The following is a 19778-nucleotide window of genomic DNA, read 5'->3' as shown; positions in this document are numbered from 1 at the left end:
ATAGTCATTGTGACCATTTGGGGAGTAAACCAGCGGGTAGAAGATCTCTCTCTCTCTCTCTGCTTCTGTATAACTCTAACTCTCAAATTTTTTAAAGATTTATTTATTTGAGAGGGAGAGTTACAGAGAGCGAGAGATATATTCCATCCACTGGTTCACTCCTCAAATGGCCACAATGGCTGGAGCTGGGCTAATCTGGAGCCAGGAGCCAGGAACTTCTGGGTCTCCCATGCGGGTGCAAGGGCCCAAGCACTTGGGCCATCTTCCACTGCTTTCCCAGGCCATAGCAGAGAGCTGGATCAGAAGCGGAGCAGCCAGGACTTGAACTGGCTTGCATATGGGATGCAGGCACTGCAGGTGGCGGCTTTACCCACCACACCATAGCATCAGCCCCTAAAAAATGAAATTTGTTGACAAAATGTTTTGAAATCCCCACATTGTTTTTGCATAATATGTATTTTCCATGAACTTTTCAATGCATGAATTTCAAATTTGTTTTTGCAAGAGGTCAAACTTTCCTTTTGATTCCATTTTCCATGAATTTGTTGAAATTCCCCTGCATTTGTAATATCCTCTGTGGTTGTCATGGCGCTGACTCTGGCAGTTAAGTGGACTGGAGGGCACACTGTGGTGGGCAGCCTACAGGTGTGTGCCCTGAGAAGCAAGGACATTGTCAGGGTCAGAGTAGAGAGGACACAGTGGTCAACAGTCCCCAGGGTATTTCCCCCTCTGAGAGACTTCTCTACCCCACTGGGACGGGTTCGTGTCCCTTGTCTCGCCCTTACGTGTTTGCTGTCTCTCCTGTGCTCCTGTCGGATGGATGCGTTTTATATGCATCACGAATGTTGAACACACATCAGTGATTTGCCAGGTTCTGCACTAGGTTGTGGGACAAAAGGACAAGTAAGACATTGGCTCTGTCCTTGCGGCATTTCCTGGCTTGGAGACAGAGAGAAGGACAGAAATTTTCAACTTAGAGGATAGAGCTTGGCACAGGGTGGGAAGAGACTGCCTGGCTCTGGGAGGAGTGAGGGTGACCACTGGAGTGGGGGAGGGGGAGAGTAGGGGGACGTCCTTCCACTCCAGGTGAACATGGCTGGTGGCTTCCTCTATGGAGAGAAAGGGCAGGTGATGTACCACGTGCCAGAAGCTGGGTCAGAGGCGGTGATGTTTTCAGGCATCTGCTGTAATAACAAGGCCAATGCTGCTTATGTTTGGGTAATGCTTTTGGTAACTGATAGTTCAGGCGCCCCTGAAAATCACTGGCTCATTTTACAAACAAGGACATAGGCAGGTGATGTGGCAGAGTCCTCATGACTCTTCCCAGGGCACTCCCCACCTCATCCATCTGACCTTTACCTTGACAGAGACCCTACCTGCCTAAGGGTGCCCCTGTCTCTGGGGGGAGGAGTTCACATTCACTTTTGTGATGCATGTGGGACGAAGCCACCTTGATTACCACGCAGCCTCTGCTTTCACCAAGGACGTGGGGACCTGTAAGAGCCTCCCTTCCTCTGGCTCCTGCTGTCTCCATTGCTTACAAGGAGGAGCGATGCAAGCTAGAAGCAGCTGTTCAGGGGCACCCTATCCACTAGATGGGATCGCAGCCCTCAACAGATGCTGGGCTGCCTCCCAGCCACCACAGAGTAGCGAGCTCTGTATTATGCGACTGATGCAGGAAGGTAGGAGAGGGTAGTGGAGGCCCAGCTCCTGTCTCCCCAGCAGGAATTCGCTGGGCTGTTACGACTTGAAGCAAGGAAGACTTGCAGAGCCTCTGGGGCCAACACAGGGAGATGCGGTGGATGCAAGGCACCTGTATCCTTTTCATTTTCTGATGTTTGCAAAGAGATCTGGCCTCGTGCTAGCCTTCTGTTGATTTAAATGAGATCATGGAAGAAGAGGCCTTGGCAGACAGTAAGTGGCCAAAGAATGGTAGCTGCTGTAAAGGTAATAGTTATGGCAATCGTGACCCGGGTGGCCCACTCCAACCATCCCATTGCAATGCTGAGCCCTGATATTAATAGTTAATTTCCGGCTGCTCCGTTGGCCGTGCAGACACTCGCTGGTTGAGCGCTAGCCCGGAGCTGCCCTGCCCGCCACTGGGGTGTGTGGTGGTGGGGGAGCAGACCCCGGGACAAGCCTGCCCCACACCGGTCCTGGACGGGCTTCCTTTCGCGGGCCTCAGGGAAGGCTCTTTTTTTCCTGCGTGCAGGAGAACGCGCAGTTAATCCGAGAGGTGGAGGTGGACAGGGTGTCGGCGCTGTCCGGGGACCAGGTGGAGGCCATCAAGCAGCTGTGGCGGGACCCCGGGGTCCAGGAGTGCTACGACCGGCGGCGCGAGTACCAGCTGTCCGACTCGGCCAAGTAGTGAGTATGGCCGGGCACCCGGCCCCGCGTTCCCCTCTTCTGCTCCCCGGGCTTCGCGGTGCCGCCTCTCGCTCCCGGCCCCTCTGGGCGCCAAGCCTGGCCTTTTCGATGAGAGGCTCAAGCACCCTGGGGACCCCTCAGTGGGACAGCTGTGCCTTGGGGTGCGGGGATGATCTGATTCAGATACCCGTGCTGGCTCCCGTGTGCCTCCTCTCCACACCCCTCTGCCTTTCTGGTTTCTCAGCAGACGACAGCAGGTGTAATCAGCCTAAAATCTCAGTTTACTCCCGCGGGGAGATGAGGGCGACCAGAGCCCTGCCAGAGGCTGATCTGGTGCTGCCCTCTAGTGGAGAAGATCTGTCCCTGCGGGCCCTGCACAACCAGGTGCACAGTTATGTAGGCCCCCCGCCAAGGCTTCTGCACTGTATTTTTGGATCCATAAAGCTCTAGTTTTAAAGAATTCATCCCTGCAGGTGAAATGATTTCTATTTATATGATCTTCATGCAAACCACACTTCAGAGACCGGAGTCTCTGAGGAATTTCCTGAGGTGTTGTGGCCATCAGCCAGGTCACCAAACCAAGTGATTTGATTACAGCCCTGGAGGAGGAAGAGAGCCTTGATTTTGCCCCTCCATTCTTTCTCACTTGCCCTGTATCATCTCCCATTCCTTGAGGCTCCTTCCTGGGTCTTTTCCCAAGACCCACTGCCCCTGCCATTAGGGGCTGCTGGTGTCCTCTGAGCTGGCTTGGGCAGTTGTTCACCACCACCACCCCCCTTACCTGGACAAGATGGGAAAGGAAACTGGAAATGTTACCTCCTGGAGTTTCACTGGTTTCTGCTTGGCGTTTGTGCCAGGCAGTGTTTAACGTCGTTATTCCAGGTTGGCACAACCGGTGTAAGTGTGGGGGACATTTGGATGCACAAAAATTACAGCGAGGCAGGAAAACAGAGACCCTAATGAGGGGCTTGATCAGCACAGAAAAGACAGAAGAACATGTCACAAGGAGAAGGTAGGCTGCCCCTGACAACCCAGGGAGCCAGGGACAGCGCAAGGTGACACACACCCCTCAAGGTCAGGGGCAGCCACGGTGCTGCAGCGGCTGCCTGGCGGTGGTTCTGAGAATGCCCCGAGGCTTGTCTAGGTCTCCCCAGCCACTGCTGGAGAGCTGAGTGCAAGCCTGCCAACTGGAGAAAGCTATGGAAAGGGACATGGGGGTGGCCAGAACTACCGCAGAAAAAATGGCGCTCATAAACCTGGACCGCTGCCCCGTCTCGAGACCAGAGGCTCTCGTGCAGTTCCTCGGGCCAGGTCAGAGGGTTTTCTGCGGCTCCGGGAGTCATGTCTGCTAACTTGGACACAGGCACTCATGTCACAAAGTCCTGATGAATGCTTGTGATGTGCCAGGTGGTGTAGTAAGGACCTCAGGTGCAACCTGCTCTCAGGAAATGTACAGTCTGGTGGAACAGGACAGGTAAACCAAGCAATCATACATCAGAGTGCTACTAAAGCGGCGATTGGCCCTGGGCTTGCATAGCTGGGCATGGGAGGTGGGTCACAGAAGGCCCACGCAGGGCCCGTGTGACAGTTACTTCACTAAAATGCCTCTTATAAAGGCCTTCAAGGTTTTTTTTTAAAGTATTCTCATTTTTCTTTTAAAAAATGGCATGTTCTTAAGCTTAGAGCTCAAATATATAGTCAAATAATTAAGATAAGTTCCCAGTTATTTTAGAAGATGTTTAGTTTTCTGGCACCTTACACAGGAATACTTTTTACTGTTATTTTCTAAGAATTTCCCTGTGACCTGTTTTATCCCTCTATATTTTCTTATAAAATCTATTTGGTTCATTGAGCATAAGCTTTAGAAAATACCATCTACATTAGCTAAGGCACTTGCAGGAGACTGGAGTGGGGCGGGCCACCGGAAAACCAGTCATTTCCACCCGTCCAGCTATGCTGTCTCCATGGCTGGCCAAATGGATGTGGGCACAGAGTTTACAGTGCCGGAGGCAGAACCTTGGAGGGGTCTGCAGATGTCCCAGAAAGGTCAGGAAAGAGCTTCGGGTCTGTATTCTCTCCATACCAGTCCTGGAAAGTCGCCGATGGGTGTGTGTGTGTGTGTGTGTGTGTTGGGGTCACTGTTGAGTTGGGTGGACTCTCAGCTCCTCCTCCTCTAACTGCACAGCTACCTGACTGACATTGACCGGATTGCCATGCCGTCCTTCGTGCCAACACAGCAAGACGTGCTCCGGGTCCGGGTGCCCACCACCGGCATCATTGAGTATCCATTTGACTTGGAAAACATCATCTTTCGGTAAGACCGTCTCCTGGGTGTGGTTCATGAAGAATTTGTCTGCCAGGCGTGGAAGTCCCCGGATGGGTTCTTAGTGTGGTACTCCTGAGCAGGGTGGCTCACGTAGTTGGGTGTTTGCCACCATGTGGGAGACCCTGATGGATTTTCAGGCCTTAGCTTTGGCCTGGAGCTGCTGGGGGGCAAGTGGGGGCATAAACCGGTGGATGTGGGATCTTTCTTTGGCTTTACAACAAATTTAAAAATACAAAAATGTGTATCAAAATTATTATGTATAAATGACTTACAGCTGTGTAAAAATGTGTGCCTCACCACTGACAAATAGAGGAAATACTTCGAAGATGACTAAAGTCCGTTAATTACTAAGAGATGAATACAGGGCTTATGTGAACACTGCGCATTTCAAAGCATTTTACATCCATTATGTCCCATGTTCTTCCTAGCAGTTATTAGACACTTTTCTCGTTGGCCATCTGTCTCGTATCCAGGGCTTGCCTGTCCTTATCCCCAGTGCTTCTCCATATTGTGGGACACCTTTGGTGAAGCCCCTCTGCAGATGATCTGAATTGTTGTTGGCAGATTCCCAATTTCAATGGTAGTGCCTTGTGCATGTGTGCTGGGTACTTTTCCAGACCCTTACAAAGTCAACTGGTGCATGCGACTTCCAAAACCTCCCAGACGAGGGAGCTCCTGAGGTTTGTTTTATTTTAAAAGACATTTCTTCTGCACTTACCCTCCTTTGGCTTTGATGAATGGTTTTTCCAACATTGTCTGGGGCTGATTGGGTTTATTTACTTGAAAGGAAGAGAGGCAGAGAGAGACGAGAAAGAGGGAGAAAACCTTCCATCCTCTGGTTCACTCCCCAGATGACTGCAATGGCCGGAGCTGCGCTGATCCAAAGCCAGGAGCTGCTGCTTTGTCTCCCATGCAGGGTCAGGGGCCCAAGCAGTTGAGCCATCTTCCGCTTTCCTAGGCCACAGCAGTGAGCTGGATGGAAAGTGGAGCAGCTGAGACTCGAACCAGCGCCCATTTGGGATGCCAGCACTGCAGACAGTGGATTTACCAGCTATGCCACAGTGCCAGCCCCAACTTTTTTTTTTTTTTTTTTTAATTTTTGTTGGTCTTTGGTAAGATTTACTTGAAAGGCAGTGACAGAAGACACTTTCATCAGCTGGTTCACTCCCCAAACGGCTGCAAGACCTGGGGCTGGGCCAGGCTAAAACCAGACACCTGGAATGCTAAGTTTCTCAAATAGGTGGCAGAGATCCAAATACGTATACCATCATCTGCTGCCTTCTTACGTTCATTAGCAGGGAGCTGGATCACAAGTAGAGTGCGGGACTTGAACTGGCATTCGTGGTATGTGCCGCAGGCGTCCCACGCGGCACCTTCACCTGCTGTGCCACAATGCTGGCCCCAAAGCCTAACCTGTTAGTTCCCCTTTCCAGCTCCATTCTCAGCCAGTCATGAACAAGTCATCGCAGGACCTGGTTTGAGGGCAGAGTTGGGTTTTGGTTTCCTTTCTAGCACCATTCTGAACAACAGTCATGGTGGGGGGGTTGGTCTGTGGGGGCCCCCAACCACACCAGTCAGGTGTCTACTGGGGTTAGTGTGTCAGGGAGGGGGTGTGACAGTTTGCGGCTGTTTCTAAGCCTCAGGTGTATTGATTTTGGCCCACTCAGCATCATAAAAACTTCTAACACTTTAAGATGGAGGTGTTTCACTCAACATCTCACATCGTTGCTCCTGCAAGGTCGGCAGACCTGGTCACAGTGAGCCTTCATCTTGCCCAGCAGCCACCCCGCTGGACAGGGCCCCTAGCTCTTGTGCAGTCCAAGTGTTTCCGCTTCAGAGAGGACCACTTGACTGGTGTCCCTAAACTGCCTGGCCCTTGCGCCATTTGAGCATGGAATTCCTGAGCTGAGTCCATAAAATCCCGCTCAGGTGCAGCTTTGGATTTACACTGAAGGCACCTGCAGGTGCCGTTATAAAGAACTAGGGTTGGCATCCAGCTGATATAGACAGGATGATACACGAACTAGATGAGCCATGAAAACAAGAATGGACCAAGTACCAGTGAGAGCTGGGAAACTTCTCGCTTTTTCATCCATTTTGTGTCTGGTGTCCTGGGAGTCCACACAGTCAAAGTAGATGACTGTGTTTTCTGCCTGAACTATGGCAACAGCTTCCTAACCAGGGTCCCCAGCAGGTTCCACCCGTTTCTGGCCTCAAACATTATTTACGTCTTGTGCCTCCTTTGCTAGAAAACATCCAGTCATCTCTCATTGTCTAAAGCCAAGTGGTGCTCAAACCTACTAAATTTAGGCCCACTTTCAGAAGTCGTGTCTTCCAATCTGAGCAACCTGTGTTTCCATTGAACAGGATGGTGGATGTGGGTGGCCAGCGATCTGAACGACGGAAATGGATTCACTGCTTTGAGAGCGTCACTTCCATCATTTTCTTGGTGGCTTTGAGCGAATATGACCAGGTCTTAGCTGAATGTGACAATGAGGTATGGGCATTTAAGTAGTCTTGTATATCTGTCAGCTTTGTGTGACAGCCATCACATACCCGAGGGAGCTAACTGTATAGAGAGACGGGGGTGTAGGTAGCTCACAGTAACGGAGGTTCAAAATCCAGACACAGCGCAGGCTCAGAGGAGGGCTGTCCCCTTGGCTGCATCATTGAACGGTAGATTGCAATGGCAGTGTTGGCAAAAGCAAGCACATTATATCTTTTTTTTTAATGTATTTATTTGAAAGTCATAGTTACAGAAAGGGAGGGGAAGGGGGGTCTTCATCTGCTGGTTCACTCCCCAGTTGGCTGCAATGGCCGGAGCTGTGCCGATCCAAAGCCAGGAGCCTCTTCCGGGTCTCCAAACAGGGGCGCAGGGGCCCAAGGACTTGGGCCAGCCTCCACTGCTTTCCGGGGCCACAGCAGAGAGCTGATGGGATTTGAACCAGTGCCCATATGGGATGCCAGCACTGCAGGTGGCGGCTTTACCTGCTATGCCGAAACACCGGCCCCACAGAATACATCTTAAACCAGGTGGAAGTGGGAGCTGGATAGGGCCAGGCGTGCTCTTTTGTAACAGTCTTCTCGTGAGAACTCAAGGGGTCACACCAGACCTACCTTCCTAGAAGAGCACTCGCATTGAACTAAGGACCTCTCATAAGGCCCCAGCTCTAGAGGTTCTGCCACCTCCCTCCCAGTGCTGCTACCTTGGAGACCAGGCCTCCAATCACAGGAACTGTTTTGGGGACACGTAAACTATATCCGGAGCACAGCACTGTGAAAGACAAACCTATTTCCATGGTTAACAGGAAGCCAGCTGGTTCAGGCAACCCTTCAGGCTGCATAGTTTTGCCACTCCATGTAGTCTGTAGACTAGTAGCACAGGCTCATTATAGATGCACCTGTACTGAAAAGTCCAGAAGGACTGAGTCACAAAAGTGCATTTTTAGCAAGATCCCAGAAAAATGAAATACAACAATAGAGATATACTGAGAGACGCATCCTTAGGTGATTACATTGTTATGCAAACATCACAGGGGTGTACAGACACAAACCTATTTCATGCCTCGGGAGAGCCGATTTCTCCTAGGCTATATAAACCTATGACAGCAGAGGTTACTCTGCTAAATACTGTAGTCAACTGTAATACAATTGTATTTAACCAGAGAAGAGATAGCAAAAATGAGGCAGTAGGAATTTTTTTAGCTCCATTATAACCTCACAGGACCACCCCGGTATATATGGTCTGCCGTTGACTGAAACACTGTGCAGTACATTGACTATACATATTAAAGGTTGAGAATTGCTGGGACACTATATTTTTAAACTTAGATGCACAAAGGAATTCCATGAGGAACTCAAACCTGGTGCCTGTGTCCATCCACCCTGGAAAATCTGGATTTAGTGCTGGCTGTGTCCTGAGCACAGGATGCTTAAAAAGCTCAAATGAATCTAATGTGCCTCTGAGGTTGGAAACCACACCCAGGCAGAGGATTTTATCCTTGGCAGCATGATGTGCTCCCATGGAGAACTTCTGAGAAATACTGCCTTTTGGACTCCTTACTGCAGATTTGTATTTACTAGATTTAGGAGAGAGGCTTCACTTTTCCAAGTGATTTCATCGTTTCCACTTTCAAATTTGAGCAACACTGTGCTTAACAGACTATCTGAGCATAGACTTCACAGCCCATGTTCCTCCCCAATTAGGTCCCCAGCTGCGTTGGTATGGGCAATAATGGCAGATGCTGGGGCTGCCTGGGGCTGCCTGCGACTGCGTCTGCCCTTGCTTCCCGTGGGAGGGACCTGCTCAGGGCAGCTGGGACTGATCAGCTCAAGCAGATGCTCAGCATCCCTGCAGACCTGCCAAAATGTTGCCTGGATCCAACTCTATTTGCCGGATCTGCTTCCAACAGGGAAGAGGACCGTCGCAGGTACTGCTTTGTGAGGTCAGGGTTCTTTTCTATGGGATCCTGATGAACTTTCCACCAACATTCCCCATGAACCTGCACAGGATTTTCCAGGGCATGAAGGGAAATCAGTGAAGAACTCTACCCAGCAGTAGGCAACAACTATGAACAAACCGTATCCCGTATGTCTTGAGAGCAGACTTTTCTCTGAGGAACACAGCTACATTAGCTAATTAGCAGAGAATTAACCCATTTAGCTGTGTCACTGTGCGAAGAACAGAAATCTTGGCTGCTGCCCAGCTCTCCCAAGTGGGGAAGAAAAAAATTAAAGTGAACACAACCAGTTATCCGTATAGAAGATTAGCTTCAATTTTGTCTCCAGAATTACTTGTAACATTTCTCGTGAAACTCAAGATTGGTCAAGGTTGCAAGGGACCAGTGTTTCAGCCTGGTTCTCAGAAATGAAATCCTTTCTCCTCCTAAAACTCCTAAGGTGGCGGAGAAAACCTAAGGGGCTCTAAGGGGCTGCCTCTCCATGCTTTCCCCTTCTGGTTGTAGATATGCATTATATATATACACCATTGTGCTATAAGAGATTTTTTTTTTCATATATGGTACAAGTTTCTCCTTGGAGATCACTGATAACAGTTCTTAAACTTCTCTGGCAGTACATTTTAGATCTAAATCCCCAAAACTGTACTGAGGGGGAATGTGCCATGTGTGTGAGTTGTAGGGAAATGGAGGTTTACACCATGTCTCTCTGGGGTGCATGAGTTGGCCTTGGATTGTCAGCCTGACCACTTTCCTCTAAGGGCAACTTCTTGTTCCTTTCCTCTTCTCATTCTGCGCTCTCACAAGTATTTCTGTCTAGAACAGTTACTGCCACCAGATGAAATTTGTTTGTGTCCTGTCTGCTCTCCATAAACAAGGAGCGGTTAATATTTTCTTGCCAGTGTCTAAAATGTTTTGGAAATTACCATTCTAAATAATCTTTACCAGATCTCAATATTATGTGGGTGCAGGAAAGTTTTCTGAACAGTGCTATGCTCATCCATCAGATGGGTACACAGTTGCACTTGTCAGGTGTGGCACAGAGTAGAAGTGGAAGCCCAAGTAGCAGGGGTTCCCTGCTAGGTCGGTGTCTAGCATCCCTAAGGAAGTGGCCCTGCTGGAGGCGCCTGCCTTCCTCCTGTTACGACTCTGAAGGCACAGTCGGGAGCCCACACCCAGTTGAAATGGCCCTCTTAGGTCTGATGCTGGCACTTTCCCCACTGGTAATTCCAACGATTACAGAACACAGGAAACTTTTTTTTTCACATGTGACTATGGACCTTAGTTCTTGACCCTGTGCCCAAGACTTTCGTCATTTTCTTACATGGTAGTTTTGGTGCTAGAGAAGAACTGAGGTACTCCACAAAAAGATTCCAAAGGGGGCAATTAATGGGCGCTCCTAGAAGCAGGCTGCCAGCTTCAGCAGGTGAGCGGACAGACAACGGGGTGAGCAGTTTGGCATGCTGTTTCCTAACTACTGCTCTCTGTTCCAGTTTTATCTCAAAGTCCTTTGTTTCTCACTTAGAACCGTATGGAAGAGAGCAAAGCCTTGTTTAAAACCATCATCACTTACCCCTGGTTTCTGAACTCCTCTGTGATTTTGTTCTTGAATAAGAAGGATCTTTTGGAAGAGAAAATCATGTACTCTCATCTCATTAGCTATTTCCCAGAATACACAGGTAAGTAAACATTCATTTTGGGCACCATGCTTCTGGGTCCATCCTGTCCACTCTTAGGCACCACGCTGCAGGGGCCTCTCCAGTCGGCTGGGAACAGCCCATCTCACCGACCTCTGAACGGAAGCCTGAGTTGCACTCAGTGGGTTTTCTCACCTCAGCACCTCTACACGTGCCTCCCCTGGTGCCTGGCATATACTTGCCCAACTCCTTTGCTTTTCCAGAGCCCGGCTTAGGCTGCTTCTCCTTGTGAGAGCCTTCCAGATCCTTTTCTGTCCACTGGGGTGGTACAACAGTGCTGCCTCCTGTCTGCTCCCTTGGCTCCCCTTCTCCCTTTTGGCTGTCACTGTGCTATGTAGTGTTGCCTGCTCACTCACTCAGCTCCCTCCCGTCAGTTCTTTGGGTCTGAGCCTGTGCCTACTTTATCTTTACCTTTCCAGCACCAGTCAGAGCTCATGGCACTTCCTATGTGTGGATTAAAGTGTGGCACCCTTTTTTTTCAGAAAAAGGGGGCATGTTCAAGTTCTGGTCCAGGATGTCTCAAATATTACTAAGCTTGACATTGAAATTCAGAGAATCAGTGTTCCAGCTAACCCCTTTTTCCTTTTAGTTGCCACATTGTTGGTGCAGCAAAGATCCCTCAAGCTTTAAAATCAGCCTAAGAATGTTTCTGGTCTTCCTTTTCACTTTTTAAGCCCACATCTGTTCATATGTGTTAATAAGGATTACTTCTCTTCAAAAGTCATCTAAATCAGAAAACTGAATTGGGTCACAATTCTTATGTTTAGAGATGGATGTATGTGAAAGGCACAGCAGCAGCAGCGAGATTTCTCCACCTGCCAGTTCACTTTCTGAATGGCTGGAGCCAGGAGTCTCATCCTGGTCTCCCATGTGAGTTTCAGGGCTCAGGTCCATGGGCCATCTTCTGCTTTCCTAGGCACTTGAGCAGTGAACTGGATCCAAGCAGAGTAGCTGGAACCCAAACCAGCACTCCAATAGCCCACTTTGCCACAATGTCATCCCCAGGTCATAATTTTTAAACAAATCACATTAAAGTATAATTTTTAGATCTTACTGGATACTTTAAAATCCATTTTATGGGGTCATAATAAGATGTAAAAATAATGCTTCAAATACATTATTCTATACAAATATAGTAAGAAAGATAAAAAAAGGATCCCCAAATCAGAGCAAGTATACAGTGAAAAGGATTCTTGGGAAACATGGTGATGACTCTGTATCTTTGTTTATTCCTCTTAATCACGTTGGTATCTAGGACCAAAGCAGGATGTCAAAGCTGCCAGAGACTTTATCCTGAAGCTTTACCAAGATCAGAATCCTGACAAAGAGAAAGTCATCTATTCCCACTTCACCTGTGCTACGGATACAGAGAATATTCGCTTTGTGTTTGCTGCTGTCAAAGACACAATCCTGCAATTAAACTTAAGGGAATTCAACTTAGTTTAGAAGCACTGCCCTTCCTCCAGACCAGGAGACAATGGTTTGTAAGCCCCTCATTTTATTTTCAAGTGCTCTGACATCATCGCCTAAGCCAGGCCCTTGTCCCAGGCACCAAGGACATCATGCAGACCCTGGGAATAGAGATGGGTAATGAAACTTCGAGTTTAGTTTACTATAACCTTCTAGAGGTTTTATTTCCAAGTTTTTAATAATTATTTTCTTGACTAAGATTTGTTTAATTTTTTAATTTGATGTTTTATAGAATTTTAAGTGGCCACTGTGATTTACTTTAAGTATGTTTAATAGTAGGCACTAAAAATCATTTAAGAGAGGGGCCTGCTAACTTACAGATTATGCCTTGAGACCTCCAGGATTAATTTGGGTCTTTTTTTCCTCAAAGGAATATAAATGCGTTTAAAGCTTTTTTATTAAGTCTTAGAGACATTTTCAATTGTTTTTCTCTTATGCTGCAGAAAGACTACTTTAACATGCCACTGAAAACAGTTCTTTTTGTGTTAATTTTCTAAGCCAAATTAACGAATTAGTACCTCTAAATATTAAGAAGGCTAAAATTTAAAATGTGCTGGCTGGGTTTTTCTATACATTCTATTTACATAATGACTCTGATTTGAGCTTTCTAAGAGCATTTGCTCAGGAGGAAGAAAAAGTATCCCGTAATAGTTCCTGGGGCTCACAATGCCCTCTCAGGGCAGCTGTCCCATGGCAAAAGATCGAAGTGAAGCAGTGTCCCTCTTGTCCCCTCTCCCTGTTCTGTTTTTACTTGAAGCATTTCTAAACAACAACTGCAAAAGCAGGTTTGGGTATTAGAAACTAGATGACCACGACCACGCCAACTCAGGAGTGTGTGTCATTTGGTTCCTGGAAAGGAGTGGCAAGGAGCAGCCCTCATCTATGGGACACTGTGATGGAACCAAGGACTTCCATCGATGCCCCACGTGCACAGGAACAGCGAGGTCTGCCAGGCTCTAAGGTGGTGGCACCAATCTTCTGATATAACACAGAACTAGCTGGGGATTGAAGTGGCTCAAGGATGAGCAGATTTTTAACCATATTTGTGGGGCACATTAATATTCAACAGTTTGAAATTCATGTATGCTGCAAAACTGTGGCAAACTACAGCCCTAGACCCACAAAGCCCTCCTTGTGGGGATGCATAATTTGCAAAGTAGCCGAGTCAATTATGAATAGTCTCCTGCATCCCGATGATGCCTCTCCATTATGCATTCTTTTCCAGGGCACCTGACAAGGGCATTCCTGTCTTATGGAGGTTCTCACTTTTTCTTCTTTTTAAAGCAGCAAGAAATTATGATTCAAGGATCTGAAACCCTAATGTTACAGGCAAAGCCTCATTTTTATGGAATATAAAACACTGTTTCCTCCACTTCCAAGAGCTCGCTGAGAGAAGCCACTACTAAGTCATGTTCCTGTAGCATTTCTGGGTAGTGGGACACTGCTCGCTCGATCCTTGCTGAGGACCATGTCTTGCACTTCTGCCATTCCACTTACTCTAGAATTGGGGCAATCTGTAATTTGATACCAGGGTGAATATCCTGTTCTGCCTTGCTGATGTAGGGTGTCCTGTAACCTCCTTCTCTTTAGGAGACAGGACTGTCCAGATTCCATCTTGTTGGCCAGCTCTTCCACAGAGATTCTATTAGTTTCAGTGACTAAAGGGTCAGAAGTAACTCCTTCTGCAGTTTTTTGGGTCTTGAAAATATTAAGAACAACTTCTCGCAGCTCTTGTATTGGTGTTGCCCTCTTTTTAATGGCCTCTTCATATAGCCCCGTGACATCAAAGGTGCCTTTACTTGCCAACAACTTTGCTTTGCAAATCCAGAATTTAGCAAAATTTTCAGCCTCAGGAATGCTGGACAGTATGGCAAGTATGTCATCGGAGGGCGTACCCTCTTCAATGAGCTGCAGACATTCTGTCAGTTTTGTTGATTTTATTGGACAGCTCAAATTGAGCTTTCTTTTCTCTTCAATGCTCTTCCAGAAATATTCATTTCCTCTATTATTTTTCTTTTTAAGTTCCATAAGAGGTTGCTTATAGATCTTCCCCTTAGATTTCTGCCATTCTTCCGGTTGTTTCCTTTGATCTTCTGCTATTCCTATTCGTGGCTGTGACTCCAGCTTGAGTTTTGGGAGCTGTTATGCTCAGAAAACTCTTCTGAGGAAGAGCCCTTTTCAAGTTGGAGTCCAAAGTCTGCTTTTTGTTGAAAGCTGTTGCCATACTTATTGTCACTGGTTCTATTTGCTTTTTTTTTTTTGACAGGCAGAGTTAGTGAGAGACAGAAAGGTCTTCCTTTGCCGTTGGTTCACCCTCCAATGGCTGCCGCGGCCAGCACTGATCTGAAGGCAGGAGCCAGGTGCTTCTCCTGGTCTCCCATGGGGTGCAGAGCCCAAGCACATGGGCCATCCTCCCCTGCACTCCCGGGCCACAGCAGAGAGCTGGCCTGGAAGAGGGGCAACCGGGACTAGAACCCGGGGTGTCGGTGCCGCAGGCAGAGGATTAGCCTATTAAGCTGCGGCGCCGGCCCTCTATTTGCTCTTAAGTTGGGCATGCTTGGAATGACTGAATGAAAGCTGCAAATGGTCAGACTAGGCTTCTGGTTTATTGCTTTCATTTTTTGCAGTATGCACAATGTCTGGGGTCTAAAATAAGGCTGTGTGGATTTCTGGTCTGCCTGGTGCTTGTAGGTCTGTTACATATTCCCTGAACAAAATCGGGGTATGTCCTGGGTTTGGTATGTTTTGCTTTCTGTTCAGTAAAGGGTTTTGACTTTAACTTAGCTTCACTTTGTCTTCCATGGTTACCCCGTCAGCGTTTGTATCCTTGACCTCTGGCTTCTCTGACCCTTGGATCCTACTAAGGGTCTGAATACCATGAGTGGGAACTGTCCTCGGGGGTTTTCCTCCTGGCCTTACGAGATCTCTAGAAAGCTGCTGTGATTTCAGTGGTATAGCCCCGATTCGTGTTTCTCCTACAGTTTATTAACTGTTTCAGAACTGCGCTATTCACCAAACTTTTGCCCACACCTTTTTAGGAGCAAAACTGCTCTTGGTTTGACTACACTAGTTAAGTCTTTGCCTTACTTACATGATTCAGGGCCTGGTTTCCTCTGAGGTTCTGATAAAGTCTAGGGCAAGTTCTCTTTCTCTTTCAGAAAGCTATCTGAGGATTCCTTTTCAACATGGGTGTTGTCCACAGAGGCTGTACATTAAGTGACCCCTTTGGTTTTCCTGACAGTTCTCCTGCAGTGGACAGTCTGGCTTCATGGTGCTGGTGACTCTTACTGGAAGGCTAACAGCTTGGGTTAGAAGAAACATGCCCAGAATTTGGGCAACTATTCTTGGCTTTTAGATAGGCTTGGTGTTCTAGTCCTTCAATTTCCCCTTGGCTGCTCGGTACTCCTGGTGCTTCCACTGCAGCAGAGGCGGGGCTGTGTCCCGGGCCCACCATGACTCCTGAGACAGGTTTTCTTCAAAGGCCCCTCTAATTTAATTTTGCCACAATCTGACCATCAAAGGGCCAAAGCTGACATATGGTGAATGGGCATATAGCATGTATGTTGTATTGGTGAAAACTGTATATTATATATAATACATATTCTAATGTTTATGACCAGGCCTTGTACACTTACCAAATGGCTATGTTTGAACTATGTATGCTATGACTTTCTGAGGAGGCTAAGAATATACCATTCTACCACTTGCACAGGACTGTGTTGTATTTCTTAGAGCTCATGGTTGGTTGATAGTTCTGCCCCTACAGAGAAAAATGCTGTGGCCTTAACAGTAACTCTGAAACTTGCCTTAAGAGGAAAAAATGGGAAAGGCTGTATTCACTGTCATTATATTGGGAGTTCCCTTAGTAGCTGGTTTGGTAAAGCAGAATCCTCTAGAAAGTACAGAGGACTTCACACTAAAGAGCCCGACGATTGTTTCTGCTTCTCATCTCAAGGCACACACAACCTTTAGGGATTTAAGGTGTGATATGTCTGACTTAGAATGGTTTGCCTTCATTATGGTGTGAAAATGTTCAATAAAAAACTTTCAGTTTGGACCTTTGATCTCTTCCTGGGAAAGCAGCAATGCTAGGCAATGGCAATGAGCCACAGCTGGTACACAACTCGTCCTCTACCGTGCACTGTCTTGCTAAGTTAGAATGTTGGGTAGTTAGGTATACTAAATGCATTTTGGACTGACTCTTCAGCTTACAAGCCCATCATAAATTGAGGAGCAACTGTACAAAACATAATAGGCTTTGTTACAGAACATTGTGCAGGTACTCCAATAGCTGTCCTAAGCCTTTCTTCAGCCAGGTGCAAAGCAAAGAACACGAGTGCCGAAAATAACTCAAATTATGCTTATATTCAAAGATTGACGTTGTATGGTAGAATCTCTGAAAACTAATCCTCAGGGTGGAGGACGCCCGGCTGTTTACAGCCTACAAAATCATTGCATCTGGCCCTGCCAAGGCAACCACAGGTGGGACTCAAAATTTAAAAAATCCTGCAGCAGACCAGTTTTAAAGCTGATAACGATGTTGTAAAAATCCAAATGGTCCTTGGCAGAAAAAAGGTTCCCTACCTCTGCTAGATGAATGCAACAGCAAGTTTTCATGGAACTTGACAAACTGATGTTTTCAAAGTTACCTGGAACAGTCAAGTTCATAAGACTAGCCAAGACAGTTTTGCACAAAGAGCAAAAAGGTGGATGATTAGCCCCTCAGGGATTCTAGAAACAAGACAATCTCTCCAACTCCTCATGTGCTAAAATTATGAACTGGGTCTCATCGGCTCAAGAGAATCAGGGAAATTATGTGGACATTTCAAGCACTTTCTAACAGTTATTCATTTATCTTTGGCTGACACTTAGACTACACAAAATTATGGCTTCAAATCACTAGTTGCAGAAGGGCTGTCAAATAAATCATTCAAAAGGTGATAAAGTATTTTGCTTACCTTACAAAAAGGCTGAAGTCTCACTATTAGAGGTAAAATTAATTTCCTCTGCCAATATTGATTCTGCAGGTAGAAAATTCTCCCTACCTTTTTTCAAAACACACTCATTACTTACTGAGGAAATGAGCCATTGAAGTTTTCTTGAGGTTGAGAGGTACAGGGCTGTAATTAAGGATTCACAACCAAGTACTACCATATAAGCTTGTAGTTGACGGTGATCATGCTGGGCTGAGCTGCTGTCCCAGTTGCCTGACAAATCAACATTTATTTAGATCTTTAAAGACGTAGAATTCAGTCTATTAATGATGTTTCTAGTTCTGTCCCATAAGTAAAACAAAAGCAGACAGAAGGTCAGAAATCTTTGACTTAATTTATTTGAAAAAGATAGACATGGCTAAACTGGGCAGTCATCTTACCATGCAATCCAAGAAATAATTAGTTTAGAAAAATGCCATTAGTGAGCACAGCTAACCAGGTTTTAGAAAAAAAAAAACAAAACTCAATTTCAAGAGAAAGAACTTCACCACAAATGTTTGTGTTTAAAAATTATCAGAATACACAAAACGGGCAACTGGGCTAAGCCCACATAAAAAATAAGAACAAAAATATAATGATGCAGAAATATATATATATTTTTAAAACTATAACTGACAACCATATTTTCACATAAGCATTTCAAAGAAGCAAAAATTATTCACTCAACATAAATATTATCAAAAGAAAATATTTTTAAAGTGCATCATCCTTAAAAAATTCATTTTCATATAATACATGGTTACATAGAGATAATTTTAAAAAGTCAGTTACAATGTATCTGACCTTGTAACAAGTCCCAGATATAATTTCTAGTAGTTAGGGTATAAAATCATACTGTGAACATCTGAATGTAATCTATATTTTAACTTGGATGTTTTTCAGCCTAAGAATTGGGAACCTTTGGGTAACCAATTAAACATACAAAGTATGATGGATTAACAAGATTGGTAGGTTTTTCTGACATGGTCTACTTTAAGGGAACTTCTGATTATTAGATATTTTATCAATCTCCTAGGGTTTCTTGTTACAGGAACTTCATGAGGAAGAAATACATTAAGGTATCCAGGCAACACTAAATGAATGGTGTTCAGTGAAAGAGGGAAAATTTATATTTTGTGTAAAGCAATAAAAATTTTAATACATCAACCTATAAAATTTGAAGTTATACTTCTCAATGTAGTTCCATGGGTAACCAAAACCAATTCTTTCTTTGGAAATGCCATGTTGCTTCTAAAAAAGTAGAACTAACTCATAATTCTAAAATAATATATTTTTAAATGGCATGGAAGTTTATCTTACAAAAGAATATAGTAGAAAAAGACTTCTATTAAAGAAACATGAGTGAGGTCTGTAATGGAATAGGAAGCAGCATTCCCTCAATGTGCTGGCCTTACTTTTAGGATAGTCCTGAAACAACAACTACAGAATGGTGACCAAGAACAGTGGGGAAATAAAAGTGCTGCACTGACCAACAATTAAAAATACAGATTAGAATAATCACAACATTTTACCTGATGAATGCTGGCATGGTTAGATTGGCATTAAGACATAACTTCAAGAGTATCTTTCAAACGATTAGGCAGGAGGGGGAATGTCCTTTCTGAGTGAAGGAGATGTAGTGATAACTGAGTAGCACCAAAGAAAATCATACCAAATTCTGTACTGAGTCCTGCATTAAGAATGCTAGTGATCCATGCTTTCTACCTGGACTTTAGAGAAATGTGGAAATTCATTATTTTGTTAAAATGCATTGCCATTGGCTAGCACCCCCTAGTATCACCACAGAGAATGAGTATTTTATCCCTAGAGGAATGTCTCCTATACATTAGTTGCCCAGTTTTAAGGGCCATTATAATCAGTCAGAAGGTAAATGGAGCAAATTCGGTTTACTCGAAAGGAAAACCACCTCCGAATCTAGTAAAATGCTTAGTGGTACATGTTGTTAAATGACAGCCGGTAGCCTTTACTGGATCTAATTTTTGTTTTTTCAGGTCCCACTGAATCACATGAGGTTATCTGTTGCACACCAACAAGGAAAACACTGTGCAAATCGTAACAATAGCTCTCATCTGCTCAGAATCTGAGGACTTCTGAGTTGGGGCTCTACAGACTGCTCATGCCTCTGACAGCAGTTTTTCAAGGCTTATTATTGGAACTGAAAATGGAATAACCCTTTATGCTGTGACCCTTTAAACACAGTATAGAGTATTTAACTGAAACAGTATTTCAAGAAACAGTATTTAAACTTGTTACCTGCTCTACTGTTGCTCTATTTCACTTTGAAAATATGCTAGTCTTGAAGTGCTAAATTGGTTTCATGACCTCCAAAAGACTAGGAGCTACAGCTTGAAAAACACTGTCCTTAAGGATATTGGTGGCTCTTGAGAAAGTTAAAAAGCAGCAGCCCAGGGGCCGGTGCTGTGGCATAGAGGGTAAAGCTGCTACCTGCTGCACTGACATCCTATAT

General features: G+C 45.7%; 1 protein-coding gene and 1 pseudogene across 2 annotated transcripts in view; one reads left to right on the top strand and one right to left on the bottom strand.

Moving 5' to 3' along the window:
* Positions 1-16373, top strand: part of GNA14 (G protein subunit alpha 14) — a 228326-nt gene extending 211953 nt beyond the window's left edge. For both annotated transcript variants that reach the window (XM_062208444.1, XM_062208445.1), the window contains exons 3-7: positions 2213-2367; positions 4553-4681; positions 7061-7190; positions 10676-10829; positions 12103-16373. In XM_062208444.1, the coding sequence (XP_062064428.1) occupies positions 2213-2367; positions 4553-4681; positions 7061-7190; positions 10676-10829; positions 12103-12293 (759 nt within the window). In that variant the 3' untranslated portion in view covers positions 12294-16373. The remainder of the gene's footprint in view (positions 1-2212; positions 2368-4552; positions 4682-7060; positions 7191-10675; positions 10830-12102) is intronic.
* Positions 13612-17497, bottom strand: LOC133771048 (cytoskeleton-associated protein 2-like; annotated as a pseudogene).
* Between the last annotated feature and the right edge of the window lie 2281 nt (positions 17498-19778).

This window comes from Lepus europaeus, chromosome 12 (assembly GCF_033115175.1).
Source record: "Lepus europaeus isolate LE1 chromosome 12, mLepTim1.pri, whole genome shotgun sequence".
Lineage (NCBI taxonomy): Eukaryota > Metazoa > Chordata > Mammalia > Lagomorpha > Leporidae > Lepus > Lepus europaeus.
This window is presented reverse-complemented; position numbering and strand designations above follow the sequence as displayed.